This window comes from Delphinapterus leucas, chromosome 19, assembly GCF_059928025.1.
Source record: "Delphinapterus leucas isolate spDelLeu-1000000601 "Yukka" chromosome 19, BTC_Dleu_Yukka2, whole genome shotgun sequence".
NCBI classification, from domain to species: Eukaryota; Metazoa; Chordata; class Mammalia; order Artiodactyla; family Monodontidae; genus Delphinapterus; species Delphinapterus leucas.
The window spans coordinates 51,221,281-51,244,727 of NC_143147.1; the positions used below are offsets into that span (position 1 = coordinate 51,221,281).

A 23,447-nucleotide genomic window follows, 5' to 3' on the forward strand; every position below is an offset into this window, starting at 1 on the left:
TCCCTTGACCATTAAATCAACCAGATTCAATGAACCTACTGGAATTTTCCCATGTATTTCTTTACTACAGATCTCACCTCCTATCTCCAAGTCACTAGAAACTCAATACAGAAGCATTTGCTAGATTCTCCACTTCAGAAATCTTGAGCTAGTTTCTTGTTTACCTGGGCAAATACTTCAGGTCTAATGGCACAGAGAGGTGTCTCTGCTCTCTGACACTCAATCCTTCCCAACTCCAGTTTTCTCAATTTGATTTCTTTAAGAAGCCTCTTTCCATGGCATTCGTTTTTTTTTTTTTTTTTTGACTCGTGAATTTGTTTTTATTTTTATTGGGCTATAGGGGATGGGTTGGGAAATATCTCTGTAATTTATGCCCTACTAGGGAAATGTCCATTCTGATTTTCCTGGGATAGCTTTCGGAGCTTTTTCTTTTTCTTGGAGCTGCTACTCTTCCTGGCAGCAGCCTCTTCAGGTCCATTGCTGAGAGGCTCCTCCTTGGAAGAGAATTTCCTCTTTTTCTTGGGGACCCTCTTGTTTCCTGACTCTTCAGGGTCACTATCCGGTTCCTCTTTGGGGAAAGATTTCTTCCTCTTGGTAAGACTTCCACTGCCAGCTGTCTCTTCAAGATCACTACTAACCAGCTCCTCCTTGGAAAAAGATTTCTTTTTTTTGGGTTTGGAGGAGACAAATGGGTCTTCCATTCCATTCTCCGGAGAAGCCTCCTGGGGCTTTTGCTTTTTCTTCTTTTTGGGTCTTTCACTTGTCTCCTCACATTCCTCCGGGGTCCTACTGCTGTTTTCTGAAGACGCCAGGGCAATCGCAGCCAGCCTTTTCTTTTCCTTCTTCAAGCGTTTCTTCTCCTGTTTCTCCAGCTTCCTAGTAATCTCAGCAGGTGCTTCCTCTGCCTGAACCATTGCCGCCTTCTTGACATCCAGGTTCTTTCGTGGAATCTCTCCAGTCTCATAGAAGGACAGCCGCTCCTCAACTTGTTCTCGAAGCTTCTCCCCAAATACACTGGTAGGTACCTCTGAGAAGCAATCAATTCGTGAGGCAATACTGCATTTTTTTGCCAGGTATCGGGAGATGCAGCCTTTGTTCTTGGCAGCTGCTCGGCCAGTGAAGGTAGAGTGGAAAATGAGTCCATATTTTGGGGTGTTGTCTTCAGGGCTCTGGAAAGTTGGTCCCTGTGCAGGGCCCAGGGAATCACTCAGACACCAGGACTGGCCATCCATGGCATTCTTAACTCCCACAAGTTAAGAGGCTTTTTGCCTCGTGTGGGTCACAAGAGTCTTAAGGGTTGCATAAAATGTCACATGCCTTAGTCTCATTCATATCCCCTTGTGGATGTAATCATTACCAGAGCTAAAGGAAGCTGACATTGCCTGAGCTTCAAAGGGAGCCTCAAGATCTATTATGAATAGATTTTTACGTAAAGACTTTTATTTGAAACATTGACAGTCTTTGCAAGTAAAAGCACAGTGTTATGTTGAGGAACTCAGAGTGAAACTGCAAAAGTAATTACATGTTTCTGTGGAGACAAACTGCTAATCAGTATTTCAAGAACAATGGTCAAGGTCATGCCAGGTCACCTAAAGGTTGTGCAGGAGAAATCTCTCATCCAACACTCAAATCAGATCTTTGGTAGAATAATTAAAGAATTAGAGTTCATTTTTATATAAAAGGGAAAAACAAAAAAATTATTTGACTGGACACATACAATCATTACACTGCACTGCTGTCACCTCAATGAATGCAGACAAGCAGAATTAACTTTTATTTATTTATTTTTATTTTTAACTTTAAAAATAAAGTTATTTTATTTATTTATTTTTGGCTGTGTTGGGTCTTCATTGCTGCGTGTGGGCTTTCTCTAGTTGCAGCAAATGGGGGCTACTCTTTGTTGCAGTGTGCGGGCTTCTCATTGCTGTGGCTTCTCTTGCTGTGGAGCACAGACTCTAGGCACGCGGGCTTCAGTAGTTGTGGCTCGCAGACTCTAGAGCACAGGCTCAGTAGCTGTGGCACATGGGCTTCATTGCTCCTCGGCATGTGGGATCTTCCCGGACCAGGGGTCGAACTCATGTCTCCTGCATTGGCAGGCGGATTCTTAACCACTGCACCACCAGGGAAGCCCAGAATTAACTTTTAAATCAAAATTTTAGCTGCTAACTGCTTGCAGTATTATGCAGAGCAAAATTTCCTTCCCCAAATTGGTAAGGGAAGTGTACTGGGTTTAATAGTACTCCCCCCAAATTTATGTCCACCTGGAATAGGTGAATATGTCCTTATTTGGAAACAGTATATTTGCAGATATGGGCAAGTTAAGATGAAGTCATACTGGATTAAGGTGGGCACTGATCCAATGACTGGTGTCCTTAACAGAAGAGGGAAATGTGGATGCAGATACAGACACACAGAAGGAAAAATGCCATGTGAAGTTGAAGGCGGCCATTGGAGTGATGTATCCCTAAGCCAAAGAATGCCAAGAATTTTGCACAACCACCAGAAGCTAGGTAGAGGGAATGAAGGATTCTTCCCTAGAGCCTTTAGAAATATCATGGCCCTGTGGACACCTTGATTTCAGACTGCTGTCCTCCAGAACTATGAGAGAATAAATTTCTGTTGTTTTAGGCTACTCGGTTTGTGGTAATGCATATGGCCATTCTAGGAAATTAATACAGGAAGCATATGGCAGAAAAACACATGAGCAAATATGTTTTTCAAAACACTTGGTTTAATTTAACACTCCCATCTAGGAATCTAAGTTGGATGAGCAAACATGAGGTGACCTTTCACTGGTGGAAATTTAGACAATTGCTGTGCATTCATTCAAACTGGAAAAGGAAGGAAGAAAAAGGAGGAAAAAACCATTTGTTTTAGTCATGTCACTACAGTGACAATTCTTGTAACTTTTTGAGACTCGGTTAGATCATTGCTTCTGTTCTCTCTTTTGTCTTGGTAGTAGAACTGATTTTTGTAACTATTGTTTAGACATTTTCACAGATGCTAAGAAATAGCTCAGTTTAGACACCCAGAATTGCATTAGAGGCTACGCCTCATATGGAATTTCTCACGTCTTCTAGGGCTGTGTGGTAACAACCTGTTTATACTGGATCTTGTTGGACATATGCCGTACTTGTTCAAGTTACAGAATGGCATAAGCACAACTTATTTCTTCCCTAGAGAAGCATACAGGTAACTCTAGATAAAATCAACGTAAATGCCTGATTATTCTGTATCAAAATATTTTAGTCAGTTTTGGGCTAAGTTGATGTATTTGCTGACTGTGATGAAGACAACATCTGAATTTAGTTTGATATTAGTACTATTTCTGTTCTATTAGCCTTTGCCTCCTCCTCTGAACAAACTTCTATTAATCCCTTAATACCCATCGCAAATGTCATGTCTCCTTAAAGCCTCCTGCAAGGCCAAACAGGATTAATAACTCTTTTCTCTGGGCTTACATAGACTTCTACTTCAATTGCTGCTATATCATGTATGTTATATCACAGTTAGTTGTTTGTCTGTCTCTCCTGATAGACTGTGAGCTCCTTGCTCCTCTTTGCGTTTCCAGTTTCTAACATTATGCCTGGTATAAAGTGTGCACTTAATAGATGTTTGCTGAAGGAATGATGGATTTTTGATGACTGAAAGCTATTTATTAAAGTACCCATCATTGGGGAATTCCCTGCTGGTCCAGCAGTAAAGACTTGGCACTTTCACTGCTGTGGATCTGGGTTTGATCCCTGATCGGGGAACTAAGATCCCGCATGCCACAGGATGAGCCCCCCCCCCAACAAAAAAAAGTGCTCATCATTGAAGTTAGAGTATTTTCCTTATAGAAATGTTCCAGTGTAGAATAACTTTGGGAACTGTACATGGAATACAAGCATCAGCAGTATTAGTGTACTGAACTTGATGACTCTGTAAAAGTTTTCACACACAGTTTCTGATTCTAGCTTCTGCTTGGAAACTTTCCCTCATATCTCTGTTACAAGCATACAAGCATCTGTCATGAACTCTGTTCCTCACAGATAATGAAGTCCATAAAACAAAGGGGACAGAAAAAATGCAGGATGTGATCATATTCCTTTTTGTCTGATAGCTGTGTTCTTTTGTTGATAGTAGATTTCTATTAGGAGGTCCCCGTTTCTTTCAGGATCATCTACCCATTCACTATTCATTCAAGAAATGGTACTTACCATTGAATGAGTAGGCTCAATGCTAGGGGAGAAAAATCAGGTAGAAACTACTGTGTTTGGGGGAATCCCCTGGCAGTCCAGTGGTTAGGACTCCGCTCTTCTACTGCAGGGGGCACGGGTTCGATCTCTGGATGGGGAACTAAGATCCCGCATGCTGAAGGGCACGGCCAAAACAAAACAAAACCAAAAAAACTCAGTGCTCTGTAGTGACCTAAAGGGAAGCAAATCCCAAACGGAGGGGATATATGTATACATATGGCTGATTCACTTTGCTGTACAGCAGAAACTGACACAGCAGTGTAAAGCAACTATACTCCAATTAAAAAAAAAAAAAGAACACACTGCCACAAGGACCTCACTACTGACCCTGTACAAACCTTCTAGGCCTCTATACAAACCTCAGAAGACAGACTTAGGGCAGATTTATTTTTAAGCTTAATATCTATTCATACTTATTTAAAGTTTTATACTCTCTATACAAATTTTGTTCAAGAGAAAACTCAAGGGCTTCCCTGCGGCACAGTGCTTAGGAATCCGCCTGCCAATGCAGGGGACACGGGTTTGGGCCCTGGTCCGGGAAGATCCCACATGCCGCGGAGCAGCTAAGCCTGTGTGCCACAATTACTGAGCCTGTGCTCTAGACGTCGCAAGCCACAACTTCTGAGCCCGCGTGCCTGGAGTCTGTGCTCTGCAGTGAGCCCATGCTCCACAACAAGAGAAGCCACCGCAATGAGAAGCCTGCGCACCGCAATGAAGAGTAGCCCCCGCTCGCTGCAGCTAGAGAAAGCCCACGCGCAGCAACGAAGACCCAACGCAGCCCAAAATAAATAAATAAATTTTTAAAAAAGAGAAAACTCAACACATAATGTTGACCAATTAGACATTCTTAGACAATTATTAGAAGAAAACATTCAACTGAAAGTGAAATTTTTACAAATTATAGGGTGGTTGCTTGATTTTTCACAATATAAGTAGTAGAAATTGTTCTCAGAGATATTTTAATATCCAACTTGTGTTAATTTAGCTTGTGTTAAAGTAAACAATGTTAGATAGAAAAAAAAAAGGATGGCTTAAGCTTGGAGCCTGGGTAACTAGGAAAACAATGATGCCATTAGCAGGATTAAGGATCTCAGAGGAAGAGACGGTTTTTATTCAGTGAGAGCTCTAAGTCTTCAAAACTCGTGTCACCACCTCCCTGTAAATTCTTCTGATGTCCTCAGGTCCAATACTGAGCTACAGTGTTTCGTGTCTCAACAATAATAATGATGATGGCTAACAGTTTTTAAATGCAGACTGAGTGCCAAGCGTGTACTAAGTTCCTTTTCTTCCTTACAATAAACATATAAGGCAAGTACTATTATTAACTCTATTTTATAGAAGAGGAAACTAGGGCTTAGAGAGTCGTAAAGTGAGAGATATTCAATGACAGACCAAGATTTGAATTCAGGTTGGACTCAGAGACAGCACTCTTAGCAGAGTCAGAACAGTGCAATACTCGAGAGCACAAGAAATGGGGCCAAACTGGCTGAGTCTGAATCCTGCTCTGCTATTTATTAGCTGAGTGACTTTTGGCGGATTAGTGTACCTCGATTTCACCATAACATCTGTTAAATGAAGACAATAATAGTGTCTGCCTCCTAGTATTGTTGTGAGGATTAAATGAGTTCATATTTATAAAGCACTTAGAAAAGTGCCTGGCACATGGGAAGTATTAATTTCATCTCACCTTTCTCTCTCTCTCTCTCTCTCTCTCTCTCTCTCTCATAATTGTTGGAACTTTATTTCTCACTGAGCTGTGAGCTCCTCTAGGATAGGAAGAGTGTCTTGTTTCATTTTACTATCTCCAGCACCTAGCACCATGTCTCCGATATAGCAGACTGCCTCGGCAAACGTTTATTGCCTGAATGGCATTATTCAGGCAGCTTGAAATTCCATTTCTGAGCCTTGGAGGAATGAGGTGGATAGAAAAATAGGTATGTCTTACACATAGACATTTAAGCCTGACAATAGGCAAGACTTCCAAGGAAGAGAGCATGGAGGGAAAAGAAATAGAACACTGGAGAAAGATTGATGGTGGGAAATGAAAGGAGACAGAAAAGGAGCTCCGAGAGAATATACTTTCAAGGAAGCCGTGAAAAAAGGGAATTCAAGGGCACTGATTTGAGTCCAGATGAAAGGCTGTCTTAAAGGTAAGAGTATGAAAATTTGTGGTTAGCGAGCAGCTGACCCTGAGGTTAAAAAAATAACTTTCTTTTAAGTCTCAAAGGAAGGAAATGAGTCATTGTGTAATAGTTTATAAAACTTGGCAGGCTTTCTAATGTGGGACCCTATCCGCCTTGCGGGGAAAGTTGAGAGAGCTAGGGAGCAATTAAGCTCACAGGGAAAGGGAGGGCCTGGGGCTCTCCAAGGTGCTACTTCTCAACAAAATCGTAATGAAGTCGTTATATCTTCATTCACAATGTGAGATGAAAAATGCAAATTAAACGTCGGTATTTGCCCTTTATTGTTTCCTTTAGGCTGGTAAAGCAAGATTGATGATGTTTTTGCCAGGTAGACATATCTCCGTCATTACATTTGAATCTCAGTAGGGTTCCACCACCCACGAAGTATGAATAACCAGTTTTCTGAGTTTTCCTGATACGGTTCTGGTTATGACAAACAACTTGGGATCCCCACTCTTCCTTAAAAGAAGGGCAAGAAAAAGGAATCGACATCAATAGTTGAGAAAGGCGTTTTTATAAATAATAGGTAGACGTCACTTAACGCGTTTTTAAAAACTTATTCTTTTACAAATTTTGAGGAATAGAAAACTTTTAAGTGGTCAAACGGGCGCACAGGAATCCATCAAACAAGATTCGAAATTAACTTTCACAACACCTGGTCTAATAAGGTTCCTGACGAGGTCCGAACGCGGGTTGGAAAAGAATTTCCAGACACAAGGCAGAATGTAAGGAAGATAGAATTTATTAGAGGGAAGGGTCACTGCCAGAACAGCGGCCAACTTCCTAATAGCCTGGGAGAGTCAAGCCCGAACATGTGCTATTGATCAGTTTTTATAGCCAGAAAACAAAAGAAACGGTCCGAGGTGAAAATTCCCTTTACTGATTGGTCGAGGCACATACACCTTCCTTCTTAGGGTGGGAGTGGGACAGGGCATATGCCTTTCATTACTTGGGACAGGTCCCGTTGCCCAGGTAGGCATCGCCCAGGTGGTCTCACAAATTTCGTAACCATCGCAACATGATGGGGAGGGCGATTAGGAGTCCAGTAGGGGGTGTAACGCTGACACTTTTTCAGGCAGGGTCGTTCTTTGTCCTTGAAGCACCATCGTCCTTGGAGCACCACAGTTTCTCCCACTGTTAACTGGAGAAAAATAGAACCTGGACAGTTGCTGGAAGGACCGAAGCAAATACCTTTTTAAAGACGGGTTCTCTATTCTTAAATGAATGAGCCCCCTGATCAAGGCCCCTCTACAGGATCTAGCACCTTTAGCAAGTCGTTCTCCACTGTAGGGCTCAAATTTTCTTCCCTGCGTAATAAGGAAAAAGGGTGTGTGTGTGTGTGTGTGTGTGTGCGTGCGCGCGCGCGCGCAGAGCAGATTGGGGCTGGAAGCCCTTTAAAGCTCCGCTCGAGCTCTCCAGTCATTTCATAATAATTTCTCTCCTTCATGCTACTTCCCTCGAGGAGGGAAAAGTTGTGAATTAATTTCTTGGGTATGAAAATAAAGAAAGCAGGCAGCCTGGCCTCAAGGATACATATTAGTGAGAAAGGATTCTGAAGGGCTCAAGGACTTAAGGCCTAGAGAACCTGCACCGCCCTCCCCACACACCCGCCCTCCCGGGGCCGGCAGCCGAGGCTGCGGGAACAAGATGGCGTCAGCACGCAGGGTCTCGCCCACGCCCCCGCGACTCCGCAATGAGGCCTCCGGCCGAGTCCTCACCCCATTGGCCAACGGCAATGAGGTCATCGTGGGGGCGGAGGCCGGCGGCAGCGCGGGGGCGGGGCTTTGCGGACGCACGCACGTCGAGGTGCTGCTGCCGGGAGCTGAGGAGGCTGCGGCGTTGGTCTGCGGCGGTTGCTTTGGCGGCGGCCGGCCCGCGGCCGGAGGTGAGCTGGGGCTGTAGGTACAGCGCGGCAGGGAGCGGCCTCCGAGGGGCACAGCAAACCCTTCTAACGGCCCCCTCGGTTGTCAAAGGAATTAGCAGGGGCTTCAGGTCTCAGAGGAAATGGGGGTTCACCCCTCTTCGGGCACCCCTCCTCTGGGCAGAGAAACAGGAGGTTCACTCCCTTTTGGAGGCCCCGATCCCTTACCCCATCTAAGTGGAAGGTGGAGGAACTGAAGGTTATTGGGTAGGCTGAAGAATCGGGGGGCTTCTTAAAGGGGCTCCCCATTTGAGGATTATCCCCTTTTATTCCCCACTCCGGGAGGTAGGTGTGCCTGGGCTCAGAGAATTCCTCCTTCTCACTAGGTAGACAGGAAACGAGGCAGGTGAATTCGAACAGCTCGTTAGGAGGCGAGGACTGGATGACAGTCGTGAGGCAGGGCTCGGGAACACTTTATTTGGACTCCTCTTGCGCAGGATTACTGCTTCTTCATATTTTTTTTTGCGCCCCCCACGCGCCCGAAGTGCTGTGGCCTTTTTAGTTTTCTCTTTGGTTCCAGTGGGATAGAGATGTTCTAGGGAGACTTGTAATCATTAAAGAACAGAAACAGGCAGGCAACTCATTGGAGGCTGTCATTATCGGCAGCCTCTGAACTATGCTGATCTGGCATAATTTTATGCGTTTAGAGGTTGTGGAATCTATTCTTGTTGAGGATAATGTGGGATCTGTTAACAGCTGTTCTGGATGATTCAGGTGTAGGCAGTCTTAAAGTCAAGCTACATGATCTCTTGAGAAATTCTTGCTTATATCTGAATGCGTGGTTTTGCTGCCTTGAACGTCAAATGCACAAAGGTTTTGTCATTCAGATTTCTCAAAATGTCTCCCAGGCTTCCGGAAGAATAGCTCTTCCTTTGATGCCAGTTTCACCTATCATTAGGGATGCCCTCATTTTGTTGAGTTTAGATTCTGTACAGCCTGTGCCTTACAATAGCTGATTGAGAATAAATAATTGCAGTTTCAGGACCACTGATAGCGCCAATTGTCTTTCCTACCCGGTAACGGTAAGACCGACTGAAAAGGAAATCTTTATTGGCTTATTCATGCGAAGCTTTAACAGATGGAAGAACGTAGTTAATCTTGAAGGTGGGGATAAGAAACAGAAAGCTGCGGAGGTCCAAAGCTTATTCTCTGTGACTTAAAATTGCTTTGTCATTACCATGTATTCCTGTCATGCTTGACTTGAAATTGAGCTTAATGTGTAAGCTGTTTCTGTGTTTTTCTGTTTTTGTTTTTTAAGTTAATGCTTATGTGTTTAGATTCTTTTGGGAGAAAATGGTGTTTTCCGGGGAGTTTGGAAAGTTAAACCCTTTAAGGTAGCCGTACCTTTAGGGCAGTCCTGGGACTTTGACTGTTAGAAATTAGCAGTAGAGGATAGAAAACTAGATGCAACGGAGACGTGCTTTATGACAGGGTAACCGAGGTCTCTTCTGTTTGTTTCCTGACACAGGAAAAAAAAATGTCAGCTGCCTCATAATATTGTGTCCAAGGTATTTAAAGAGCTGTTTCGGATTCCCAGTTTCTGTTTTTAATCTGAACACATTCTTATGTATTGAGATGTCCCAAATTATTGTCATTCAATCCTGACGTCGACTGCAAAGGAAGTGACTGTTCATCAGACACTCTTTGGGAGAAGATTCAGTAACAGCCGTTGCAATTTCTCCTTTCTGTCTTTCTAAGAAGGATGTCAAAACAGTCGTTAAAGACCTGTCAGCATGGAGTGGAAGAAATGAAATGCAAAACGGAAGAGGCTTCCTGGGGTGTTGTTTGCTCTCAGTCCTCTTGATAATTCCAAGGTCATATAATTTTCTCTTTTTGCCCTAGGTTGGAGAGAAATCCAGGTACTCAGTCGACCGGTCCTTTCTGCTGCCATGGGGGAGCTTTTCCGGAGTGAGGAGATGACACTGGCCCAGCTTTTTCTACAGTCAGAAGCTGCTTATTGTTGTGTCAGTGAATTAGGAGAACTCGGAAAGGTTCAGTTTCGTGATGTAAGTGGTTATGGGGCTGCTTCTTGATTACCGCTGGACTCTATTTTTCCTGTCATATCACGGCCAATTTGCCTTAAGACGAACGTTTTGCTTTTTATTTTCAAAAATAACATTATAGCACTGGCTTACTATTGGAAGAATGTACATTTCAAGTTGTCTTTGTAGAGATGAGGATGTTTTGTGCCAATCCTTCCATACTTTTACTAGCTACCGCTTTGAGAATAATCTTAAGCATTCTCAAGGTAATTGCTTGGGACGCAGGTGGAGGACACCAGACTAACCTGTTCAAGGCTTGCACTTTGCTTTTGGGCTCCTTAACACCCACAGTACAGTATTTAAAAAAAAGTATCATAGCTCTTCCATACAATAGGACATATTTATTACAAAATCTGAAGCATCCAGTTACAGATATATAGTATATAAGTAAGCGTATACTGAATGCCCATTGTTCTGAAGCATTATGCTGGGCACTTGGAGGAGATATCAGAAGAAAATGAACAGTCTAAGAATATAAAAAAAGTATGACCTATGGGGCTTGCAATCTGAAGGCACAATCTACGCTGCTGAAAGGAGGGGGCAGGTAACAGTTCCTCGTGATGCAGTCTCAAAGCTCCATGTACCTCTCATTTATAACAGTCATCATAGTCGTGATTTTCCATTCATCGGTGTGACTGGCTAATTAAAGAATCTCTCTTCTACTGTGATCTAAACACCAGGAAGACAGAGACATTCGTTATTATATCCTTAGTGCCCACATAAAAGATAATCAATATTTGTTGGAATGAATGGATGGATGAAAGAGGAGTGGTCAGAAAGGGGTGGAATTAATCAGTTTTGGCTTCCTGGAATTGGCAGGCTTTCAGGAAGTTCTCAGTCTGAGCCGAAATTGCACAAATATAATCCAGTGATGTGGTCTTATTCCCTATTCGCTTTGAACTCTTTTATATCAACTCTCTTCAAATGTTCTCCTCCCTGACTCTGGTTCCTTTTCTTACCTTTCTGAAAACTCATTGTTATCTTCCACCAACCACTCTCTTATGTTCCTTACTCCTGCTATAGGTGTCAGTGTTTCCAAAACTCTTTTCTTTGCTCTCTCTGGCTAAGCTTCTCTGTACCCACATCTTCCCTATCACTTTTTTTTTTTTCTTTTGGTGATCTCATCTATCCTCAAATCTTCCATCTTTACTCAGCGAGTCCCAAATCTGTGTCTCTGGTCCTGACCTCCCAAACACCATCCCTGAATTAACAACTCTCTAAGATTTCTAACGCTACATTGTAAATTAACTGTACTTCAATTAAGAAGAATAAAATAAAATAGCTCAGAAGGCCTTTGTCCCCCCATCCCACCTCCCCCCAAAAAAGATTTTTGTCATCTGTGCTTCTCAAGCTTGTTATGTCTAAATCCCAGCACCTTGCCTTTTAACAAACTATTTCTTCATCCTGACTTTCTAAAGATGAGCTAATGCATCAATATTCTTCCAGTTTTCTAGACTTGAAACCTGAATCAAACCTAAGTCATCCTTAATTTGCAATCCTTTGTCTGGTACTATGGTGTCTCCCTACCTAACACCCATTGTGTCTATTCAGTGTTCTTAACTTTTACTTATGTTGTATTTCAGTCATACAAAACATTATAGGGACTAATACAATGAATATTTATTTTAGCTCCAGACCACTACAGTAAAGTGAGTATCTCAATAAAGCGAGTCACACAGATTTTTTGGTTTCCCAGTGCATGTAAAAGTTATGTTGGGAATTCCCTGGTGGTCCAGTGGTTAGGACTCCACGCTTTCACTGCCGAGGGTACAGGTTCAATCCCTGGTCGGGGAACTAAGATTCCCACAAGTTATGTTTATACTGTAGGCTATAGACTAAACTGTAGTGTATTAAGTGTGCAGTAGCATTATGTCTAAAAAAAGATGTACATATATTAATTAAAAAACAGTTTGTTGCTAAAAAGTGCTAACCATCATCTGAGTCTTCAGCAAGTCGTAATCTTTTTGCAATCAAACGATCACTGATCACCATGACAGATATAATACTGGAAAAGTTTGGAATACTCAGAGAATTACCAGAATGTGACACAGAGACACGAAGTGAGCAAATGCTGTTGGAATAATGGTGCTGATCAACCTTCCTCAATGCAGGGTTGCCACAAACCTTCAATTTGTAAAACAAAGTGATATCTGCAAAGTGCAATAATGTGAAATACAGTAAAACGAGTTATGCCTGTAACTATGTTTCTACTATCTAATTAAGAGAAACATTCCACAAATAATTGAAAGCTCCTGTGTATCCTTCTTCCCTGCCATTCATGTCTCTCTCCTCCCTCACAAAGGTAATCTCTACAATCTTTGCTTTTATCATTCCCTTGTTTTTTTTCCACTTTTGCTGCGTATGTATGTATGTATCACTAAATAATATGTAGTATAATTTTATATGTTTTAAAATTATGTATATGGTTTCATGTTGTGTGTATCCTTCAGCAAGTACTTTTTAAATTTAATGTTTGTAAGATTTAACCACGTTGATACAGATAGTGCTAGTTCATTCCTTTAAATTGCTATATAGTTATTGTAAGAATATACAGTTTATCATTTTTTCCTTTTGATGAACATTTTGGTTGATTGCAATTCTTTGCTCAACAGTGGTGCAAGGAAGATTCATATATATGTCTTGTGGTATACACGTGTGATAGTTTCTCCAGGGCAGTGGTTCTCAAACTTTTTGGTCTAAGGACCTCTTTAGACTCTTAAAAAATTGAGGACCCCAGAGGGCTTTTATAAGAGTTACAGTTAGCGATATTATTGTACTGGAAATTAAAACTGAGAAATGTTTGAAGTATTTACTTATTAAATCATTTAAAAATTATAATAATAAACCTACTACATGTTATCATAACATTTTAATGAAAAATAGCTATGTTTTCCAAAACAAAAAAATAGTTTCGAGAAGAGGGATATTGCTTTTACACTTTTGAAAATCTTTTAGTGTCTGAATTAGCAGAAAGCTGGATTCTCATTTGCTTCTGCAGTCAGTCTGCTGTGATGTATCTCATGAGCCTCTGGAAAACGTCACTGAAACACTCATGAGAGAATGAGCATGAAAAAGGCAAATGATGTCCTAGTGTTACAAGAAAAGGGTATTGATTTCATGGACCTGCTGCTGCTCCAGGGATTATAACCAGGAGGCTCACTGCTGAGCATCGTGTGCATCCCTAACTGTTAGATGTTATCAGAGTGAACTTCAGAGTGAATGTACCTGTTCATGCTCCCATCGCTGGCAGAAAGAAATTTGCCAGTCTGATGGTTGTGAAGTGGTATCTTGTTTTAATTTGCATTTTCTAGATTAGTACATTTAGTATCTTCTTATTTGTTTATTGGACATAATGGGTTTCATTTTCCATGAATGTCTGTCTATATCATCTGCCTGTTTTTCTATTGGGTTTGCTTGTCTTCTGTATTGACTTGTAGGATTTTTTTTTCAAGTTCTTCATGTACTCTGGAAGCTAATCTTTTTTCTAATCCTCTACTGATAACTTTTTCCAGGCTGTGGCTTGTCTCTTCCCTCTGTTTTTGGTATATTTTGTCATATATATAAAGTTTATTTTTCTGTTATCAGTATTTTCTGTTTTCCTAAATTTTTCTTTTTTAATTTATTTTTGGCTGTGTTGAGTCTTTGTTGCTGTGCACAGGCTTTCTATAGTTGTGGCGAGCAGGGGCTACTCTTCGTTGCAGTACGCAGGCTTCTCATTGTGGTGGCTTCTCTTGGTGCAGAGCACAGGCTGTAGACGCATGGGCTTCAGTAGTTGCAGCACGTGGGCTCAGTAGTTGTGGCTCGCGGGCTCTAGAGCGCAGGCTCAGCAGTTGGGGCACATGGGCTTAGTTGCTCTGTGGCATGTGGGATCTTCCTGGAGAGGGATGGAACCCACATCCCCTGCATTAGCAGGTGGATTCTTAACCACTGCGCCACCAGGGAAGTCCCTCCTAAATTTTTTTTTTTTGCGGTACGCGGGCCTCTCACTGTTGTGGCCTTTCCCGTCGTGGAGCACAGGCTCCGGACGCGCAGGCTCAGCGGTCATGGCTCACAGGCCCAGCCGCTCCGCGGCATGTGGGATCTTCCCGGACCGGGGCACGAACCCATGTCCCCTGCAAAGGCAGGCGGACTCTCAACCACTGCGTCACCAGGGAAGCCCCCTCCTAAATTTTTATCTTGAAAAATTTCAAGCCTAAATACTCTAATGTAGATTCACCAGTTGTTAACATTTTGCTACATTTGAAATAATCTTTTTTACTGCACTGTCAGAGAGTGAACTGTTCCTTTCAAATCCTTTTCCTTTTCTTTCTCTTATTTTACTGTATCCATTGGGACCTTTAATAACATAACTTTTTTAAAATTTATTTTTTAATATTTATTTGTTTATTTTGTCTGCGCCAAGTCTCAGTCGTGGCATGCGGTGGGATCTTCCTTGTGGCATGCGGGATTTTTAGTTGTGACATGTAGGCTCATAGTTGCAGCATGCAGCCTTCTTAGTTGCGGCATGCAGACTCTTAGTTGTGGCACATGTGCAGGATCCAGTTCCCCGACCAGGGATTGAACCTGGGCCCCCTGCATTGGGAGCTCAGAGTCTTACCCACTGGACCACCAGAGAAGTCCCAATAACATAACGTGTGGATGAAGAGTAAGAGCAAGCTAATACTGGTTAGGATTGTGTTTAGCTGTATGTAACTGAAAACCCAAATGTTAGGGGTGTACTTTTCTCATGTAACATGAAACCCAGCTTCACACTGTCATCAGTGTCCTAAGATCATTCTGTGTTTCTTTTTGGCCATCCTTGAGCATTTGGCCTTTGTCCTTATAGAGGACCACCACAGCTCCCAGCATTTCTTCCATATTCTAGGCAGGAAGAAAGAAGTGCAAGGAGGAGGGGGAAGTACTTACATACGGAGGAAAACAACTTTCCCAGAAATCCTCAGCAGACTTTGCTATTTATCATTGGCCAAAATTATGGCATACTCTAGCTGCAGGGGAGTCTGGGAAATGTGGTGGTTTTCTTTTTTTTTCAGCTGAGCAATTGCTGCCCTAAACAAAATTGGGATTATTGTTAATAAGGAAATAGGGCAAAATGCTTTGTATCTATTATGTATTATGCCTGTCTTGCTTCAAACTTTAAGGGGAATCTTTTAAATTTTTTATAATTTAAATAAGACATTCTTAATTTTTTGGAAAATTCTATTAGATTATGCAGATTCCTTTCAACTTCTGATTTTCTGAAGTTTCCGTCACAAATGTTTGTGGAATTTTATTTAATGCCTTTCCTTATTGAGGTTGCCATGTTTTTTTCTCCTTTAATCTGTTAATTTGGTGAATTACATAGCCATATTTTTTCCTACTAATTTTTTTAACAGCTTTACTGAGATATAATTCACATACCATACAATTTATCCATTTAAAGTGTACAATTTAATGACTTTTAGTGTATTCACAGAATTGTACAACCATCACCACAGTCAATTTTAGAACATCTTCATCACCCCAATAAGAAACCCTGTAGCCATTAACGGTCCCTCCCCATTTCCTCCCAGCCCCACTCCCCACCCCCAGCCCCTGGTAACCACTAATCTTCATTGCTGTTTCTGTGGATTTGCCTATTCTTGGACATTTCATGTGAGTGGAGCCATACAATATGTAGTCTTTTGTGTCTGGCTTCTTTCATTTAACGTAATGTTTTCAAGGTTCATCTATATTGTAGCATGTATCTGTACTTTTCTTTCTTATTTGTATCTTTTTTAAGTATGAAAATATGCAGCATATTAAAATGAGTGGTTTCAGTATAAGAAGTGGTTTCAGTATAGAACTAGTTGTTACTTATCTTCTATACAAAAGATATTGCCCTGTTTGGTTTTTTTTTTTTTTTTTTTGCGGTACGTGGGCCTCTCACTGTTGTGGCCTCTCCTGTTGCGGAGCACAGGCTCCGGACGTGCAGGCTCAGCGGCCGTGGCTTACGGGCCCAGCCACTCCGTGGCATGTGGGATCTTCCCGGACCGGGGCACGAACCTGTGTCCCCTGCATCGGCAGGCGGACTCTCAACCACTGTGCCACCAGGGAAGCCCTCACAGTGGTTTTGATTTGCATTTTCCTCATGGCTAATGATGTGGAGCCTTTTTCATATGCTTACAGACCATTTGTATAGCTTTTTTTAAACGTAAAATCATCCTTGTAAGCCTGGGAAACTTGGTCATGAGGTGTATTCAAAAGAATTTTAGGGTTCAACTTCCTAATAATTTTATTAGGATTTTTTCATTTATATTTATAAATGATATTGGTCTGTAATTGTCCTTTCTCAAACTATTCCTATCTTATTTTGGTATAAAGATTATACTGGCCAGTCTCACTTATTGGTTGAGGAATGTTCCTTTCATTTGTCTCCTCATTGGAATAGTTTTTCTTAGCTTTGGGCTTATCTAGTCTTTGAAAGAACCTATCTTTAAACCTTCTAGGCCTGGTGTTTCTAGATGGGTATATTTTAACTATTGAAATTTCTATCTGTAGTGAACTTTTTCTATTCTTATGTTTATTTATGCCTTCTCTCAGTCTTATAAAAATTTGGTCCATTTTGTCTTTTTAAATAACCAGCTTTTAAGAAAAAATGATAACAAATAAAATGATAAAGAAGAATAAAAGAAAAAAGTCAGCTTTTGACTTTGTTTTGTTCAGGAACTTTTATTCATTTCTGCTCTTTTTTAAAATTTTTTAAAGTCTTTTTATTGAATTTGTTACAATATTGCTTCTGTTTTATGTTTTTTGGTTTTTTGGCCCAAGGCATGTGGGATCTTAGCTCCCCAACCAGGGATCAAATCTGTACCCCCTGCATTGGAAGGCAGAATCTTAACCGCTGGACCACCAGGGAAGTCCCAATTTCTGCTCTTTGTTGTTTTCTACTTCCTGTTATCTTTTTTTTAACTTCTTGAACACTTGACACATTAATTCTTTAGTCTTTTCTATTTGCATCTAAGTCTATAAAGTTCCCTTTAAATACCACTTTAACTGCATCCTACAAAGTTTGATCTCTGGCATTTTCTTTATCATTCCATTCTAAATACTTTAAGATATTTCAGGGAATTCCCTGGTAGTCCAGTGATTAGGACTGTGTGCTCTCACTGCCGAGGGCCTGGATTTGATCCCCGGCTGGGGAACTAAGATCCCGCAAGCCACGTGGCATGGCCACAGGAAAAAAAAAAGAGAGAGAGAGATTTTCATTATGACTTCTTCTTTGTGCTGTGAATTACTTAGAGCTATTTTAGAATTTCCAAATATGTTAAGTTGTATTTTTGATATGGATTTCTAACTTAATTGTATGATAGAGAACATTTTATGGTACCAATTCTATACTGAGACTTGCTGTGTGACCTATTTTGTGGTCAGTTTTTATAAAACTGAATGAATGTGTGTGTGAATGTGTGTGTGTGTGTGTTAGATTAAGCTGATTACGTTGTTCAAATTTTCTCTGTCCTTTTATAATATTTGGTGGACTTGATGTATCAATAGTTTTAAAATTATATTAAAATTTCTCACTACGTAGACAGATTTGTCAGTTTTTTCTTGTAGTTCTGTTAATGTTTGTTTGAAATATTTTGAGAATGCCTTGCCCACATATTTCAGGACTTCTTACCCAAAGCAGGCCATGGTGTGGCTACAGTTGAACCTTGACTCTTGATTATGAAACCAGTAAAGTTACCATGAGTCTTGTGGCTACTTTCACTTCAGAATGTCTTGTTTATTGAAGTGGAAATTTCTGAATGAGCGGCTGAGTAGTGCCTGCTCAGTGAAAAAAAACAAAGCAAAACAAAAACAAATAAGCACTTTATTAGGGACACACAAGTTTGGAATTTTTCCTTTTCCTGGGAATTGTTCTTATTATCATTATGTAGTGATTCTCTTAATCTCTAATAATGGTTTTTACTGTAGATTCCATCTGTCTAATATAAATGTAATACATAATACCAATCATCTCCTTGCTAGGTTCTCTGTTACCAGTCTCTCTCTCTCTCTCTCACAGTTCATTCTTTTTTAAAACATTTATTTATTTATGGCTGCATTGTGTCCTTTTTTTGAATTTTATTTTATTTATTTTTAATAAATTTATTTATTTTATTTATTTATTTTTGGCTGTGTTGGGTCCTCGTTGCTGCGCGTGGGCTCTCCCCAGCTGCGGCAAGCGGGGGCCACTCCTCGCTGTGGTGCGCGGGCCTCCCACTGCGGTGGCCTCTCCTGTTGTGGAGCATGGGCTCTAGGTTTGTGGACTCAGTAGTTGTAGCACATGGGCTCAGCAGTTGTGGCTCATGGGCTCTAGAGCGCAGGCTCAGTAGTTGTGGAGCATGGGCTCAGCCGCTCCGCAGCACATGGGATCCTCCTGGACCAGGGCTTGAACCCGTGTCCCCTGCATTGGCAGGTGGACTCTCCACCACTGCACCACCAGGGAAGCCCTATTTATTTTTTTATACAGCAGGTTCTTATTAGTCATCCATTTTATACACGTCAGTGTATACATGTCAATCCCAATCTCCCAATTCATACCACCACCACCACCACCACCCGCCGCTGCTTTTACCCCTTGGTGTCCATACGTTTGTTCTCTACTTCTGTGTCTCAATTTCTGCCCTGCAAACCGGTTCATCTGTACCATTTTTCTAGGTTCCACATATATGCGTTAATATGTGATATTTGTTTTTCTTTTTCTGACTTACTTCACTCTGTATGACAGTCTCTAGATTCATCCACGTCTCTACAAATGACCCAATTTCGTTCCTTTTTATGGCTGGGTAATATTCCATTGTATATATGTACCACATCTTCTTTATCTGTTTGTCTGTCGATGGGCATTTAGTTTGTTCCATGACCTGGCTATTGTAAATAGTGCTGCAATGAACATTGGGGTGCATGTGTCTTTTTGAATTATGGTTTTCTCTGGGTATATGCCCAGTAGTGGGATTGCTGAGTCATATGGTAACTCTATTCTAATTCTTCGTTGCTGCGCTCGGCTTTCTCTAGTTGCGGTGAGTGGGGGCTACTCTTCGTTGCTGTGCATGGGCTTCTCATTGTGGTGGCTTCTCTTGCTGCAGAGCACAGGCTCAAGAGCGCAGGCTCAGTAGTGGTGGCTCATGGGCTTAGTTGCTCCACGGCATGTGGGATCTTCCCGGACCAGGGCTCAAACCCACGTCTCCTGCATTGGCAGGCAGGTTTTTAACCACTGCACCACCAGGGAAGCCCCCCTCTTCTTTTTTATGGAGGTAAACTTTATATTCAGTGAAATGCTTAGATCTTAGGAGTACAGGTTGATGATTTTGGTAAATTTATATACCCTTATAACCACCACCCGACTCAAGGTATAGAATATTTCCAGCAGCCCAGAAAGCTATCTTGTGCACACTTCTGGTCAGCCCCTACCCATCATAGGTAACCACTGTTTTGATTTCTACCGTCATAGATTAGTTTTGCCTGTTCTTGAACTTCATGTAAATGAATGATACATTACAGACTCTTATGTCTGACTTCTTTCACTCAACCTTGTATTTTTGAGATTTAATCTTATGTATATATATATATCTGTAGTTGATTCTTTTTTATTACCGGATAGCATTCTATGGTACGAACATATCACAGTGTCTTTATCCAGTCTCCTGTTGATGGCATTTGGATCATTGCCAGTTTGGGTTGATTATGAATAAAGCTGCTGTAAACATTCTTTTACAAATTTCTGTGGACATGTTTTCATTCCCGTTAAGTGGGTGCCTAGCAGTAGAATGCTCAGTCATGAGGTAGGTAGATATATGTTTAACTGTATAGGAAACTGCCAGCAGTATTTTGCTTACTCTTTAATAACGTTTATCACAAAAGTTGTACTGATTGGTTTGTGTCTCTCTTCTGTGGGGCTGATAGCTCTTCAAAGCTAGGATATCTCTTATTCTTTATATTTATGCCAGTGCCTAATACAGTGTCTGGGACATATTTGGTGCTCCACAAATGTTGAGTAACTAATTCTTTCTTTGTATTGCTTTTATGGAATTTATCACATGCTCTCTTATTGGTTGTATTCATCTTCTCTATTAGTTTGCAAGCTTCTTAATGAGTAGGAACTTGTTTTATTCTTATTTGCATTTCCCAGAATATGTCACGTTGCTTTGAAAATTACTTGTGATGTATGATTGAATAAACCAGCCTATCACCTAGAAGGTGAAGACCCTGGGTCAAAAGAACAAGAGAAGTTTGCCTTCTGTCTCTTCTGATTGGGAAGAAGGAGAGAAGGAAAACCAGGCAGAGCTTCTATTATATCCATTGCCCAAATGTGGGAGGTGGTTGTGCTCACTGAGACTTTTGGCCCGGGAAGAACATTTTGTGCCACTGTGCTTTGTCTAATCTGCCTCCATTCCAGGAATATGTTGCAGCAGTGAGGGAGGGGATTTTACTTTTCATTGGTGAGACTGGTCCCAAAGCAGGTTGTGTGGATCAGTAGAAAGTTTTAATTAGTGTCGCATCATACACTGACACTGAATTAGGTTTTCACTTTGCAGGATGTGTTGCTTATGAAAGAGAGGAAATGTAGCATTTGAATACTTGGTATTCTTTTCTTATTTTGCAGTTAAATCCAGATGTGAACGTTTTCCAGCGGAAATTTGTGAATGAAGTTAGAAGATGTGAAGAAATGGATCGAAAGCTTCGTATGTGCATTTTGGCCTTGTCTGATGTTCCTCTAGTGAGCCATTTGTCTTAAATTAGAGTCCTCTTAATAAAGGAAGAAAATACGACAGGAGGAAAAGAAAAGAGGATGTAAAGATGAATTTCTTGTGCACGAGTAGACGTGTGGTGTTTGGGCTAGGTGGTGCTTAATAGAAACTTTGTTTGAGATGACAAGGCTGCAAGCCGACACTGGTTATTTTTTTATGGGAAGGGTTTTATGGCAGTACTACACTGTAGAATTCTGAGAGGTAGAACCCAGAACACCATCAATTTTAGATGTCAGCAGAGCCGCCTTTTACATTTTTTATTTTATTTTCCGGTACACGGGCCTCTCACTGTCGCGGCCCCTCCTGCTGCGGAGCACAGGCTCCGGACGCGCAGGCCCAGCAGCCATGGCCCACGGGCCCAGCCGCTCCACGGCACATGGGATCCTTCCGGACCGGGGCACGAACCCGTGTCCCCTGCATCGGCAGGCGGACTCTCAACCACTGCACCACCAGGGAAGCCCCAGAGCCACCTTTTAATTTGAGCTATTTATGAGGGAAGAATCTTAACATTTATTAAGGTCCTATTGAGAGTTAGGGTGTTCATATACTTTATTTTGTTCATTCCCCACAACATTCCTTCAGGATGGGTGATTTAGTACCCATATTTAGTAAATGAAGAAACCAAAGATTAGAGAGGTTAAGTGACTTGCCCAAGAACGTAAGCTGTCATGATGGGATCGGTGTTTGAATCCAGGTTGTCTGTCTTCAAAATCCAAGATCTTGCTACTATACTGCCAGCTTTCAGTTAGCTGTTAGGTGAATTTAGTCCCCGTGCTAAAAACTAAGTCAGTAGTTATCACCTGACACACTTTTCTCTTCTGCTGTTTTGGGGCCTTATTCTGTGCTTTGTTTTTTTTGTATTTTTTAAGTCAAAACTGACCTGTTTTCAAATTTAATGAAACCCATGTAGGCTGGAGTTGTCTCACTAGCGTGCTAAGTTTCAACTATTCTACTGAATCGCACTCTTCTGTAGCTCCTCCCTGCCAACAGTATCTGTGACCGGAACCGTCATACAGTAGAAGTCACCAAGGGTAGAGAGCTGACACAGATAAGGACCAGTTTTAATATCAGAAGAGGGAAAGAAGACAGTAGTGGGATGATAAACCTGTTTGGGGTAGCTATGCTTTAGAGACAGTAGGGTAGGAGGAAGAGGAATGTGGAGAAAAAAGGATTTATACGATCTGCCTTTTTATGTAAAAGTGTCTTTCTTAGAACGAAGCTCTTTTTAGCCAGGTTTGGGGTCTTATTATTTTTTTCCTCAAGTATTGGCAATTCCAGACATGTGCAGCTAGACATGAATGTTTCGATTCTGTCTTTCTAGGATTTGTTGAGAAAGAGATAAGGAAAGCCAATATCCCAATTATGGACACTGGCGAAAACCCAGAGGTGCCCTTCCCCCGGGACATGATTGACTTAGAGGTAAACAATTCTTCTGAGGAAGCCAGATAAGTTTCTTTCTATTTAAATGCAGAAAGTAATTTCCTGAATAGTTGGAGAGTAGAATAATTCTTGCTGTCCTTGTCTGTTGATTGCAACAGCATTGTCTATTGATTGCAAGTTTCTTGTGGATGGGACTTAAATGAATTTGCTTTTTTATGGTATAAAAAACACTGTGGTATCTCAAATACTGTCACATGCGGCTAAATAAATGTTTATTGGCTTATTGAAAGTTTATTGGATCAATGTTAATTTATCCAGTAATTTATTAATCTCATAGACTAAATGAATAGCCTTTCATTAACTTTTCAATAATTATTTTATCTATCCCAAGTCCCCTGAGGAATTTGACCAAGTGTACAACAGAATCTATAGACAAAGAAAGACGATTTTAAGCCAAAAAGTTTTCATGAAGAAAATTGCCCTGGTAAAAACACAATACAGTTGTCCTTCAGTATCTGAGGGGGGTTGGTTCCAGGCCGTCCCTCGGATACCAAAATCTGCTGATGCTCAAGTCCCTTATATGAAATAGCTGTAGTATTTGCATATAACCTATGTACATCCTCCCGTATACTTTAAATCATCTCTGGATTACTTATAGTACCTAATACAATGTAAATGCTATGTAAGTAGTTGTAAATACAATGTAGATGCTAGGTAAATAGTTGCTTGTGGGCAGCAGATTCAAGTTTTGCTCTTTGGAACTTTCTGGAAAATGTTTTTCCCCAAATATTTTCGAAACATGGTTAGTGGAATCTGCAGGTATGGAACCCAAGGATACGGAGGGCTGACTGTACTTGCTGTGTTGTTCAAAGATACCTTTGAACCATCTGGGTGGCGAGCGTTCTGTGGGATGGATGAATTCATCTGTCTTTCAG

General features: G+C 41.3%; 1 protein-coding gene and 1 pseudogene across 12 annotated transcripts in view; one reads left to right on the forward strand and one right to left on the reverse strand.

The window, feature by feature from the left end:
* Nucleotides 1–23,447, forward strand: part of ATP6V0A1 (ATPase H+ transporting V0 subunit a1) — an 80,143-nt gene that overhangs the window by 18,782 nt on the left and 37,914 nt on the right. For 7 of the 12 annotated variants that reach the window (XM_022557752.2, XM_089901281.1, XM_089901282.1 and 4 more), the window contains exons 1-4: nucleotides 8,204–8,306; nucleotides 10,185–10,348; nucleotides 20,988–21,066; nucleotides 22,454–22,551. In XM_022557752.2, the coding sequence (XP_022413460.1) occupies nucleotides 10,232–10,348; nucleotides 20,988–21,066; nucleotides 22,454–22,551 (294 nt within the window). In that variant the 5' untranslated portion in view covers nucleotides 8,204–8,306; nucleotides 10,185–10,231. Of the gene's footprint in view, nucleotides 1–8,203; nucleotides 8,307–10,184; nucleotides 10,349–20,987; nucleotides 21,067–22,453; nucleotides 22,552–23,447 lie in introns of those variants that run through there. The other 5 variants (XM_022557749.2, XM_022557751.2, XM_089901280.1 and 2 more) reach the window with 3 other exon arrangements.
* LOC111166276 (nucleolar protein 56 pseudogene) lies at nucleotides 369–1,232 on the reverse strand (annotated as a pseudogene).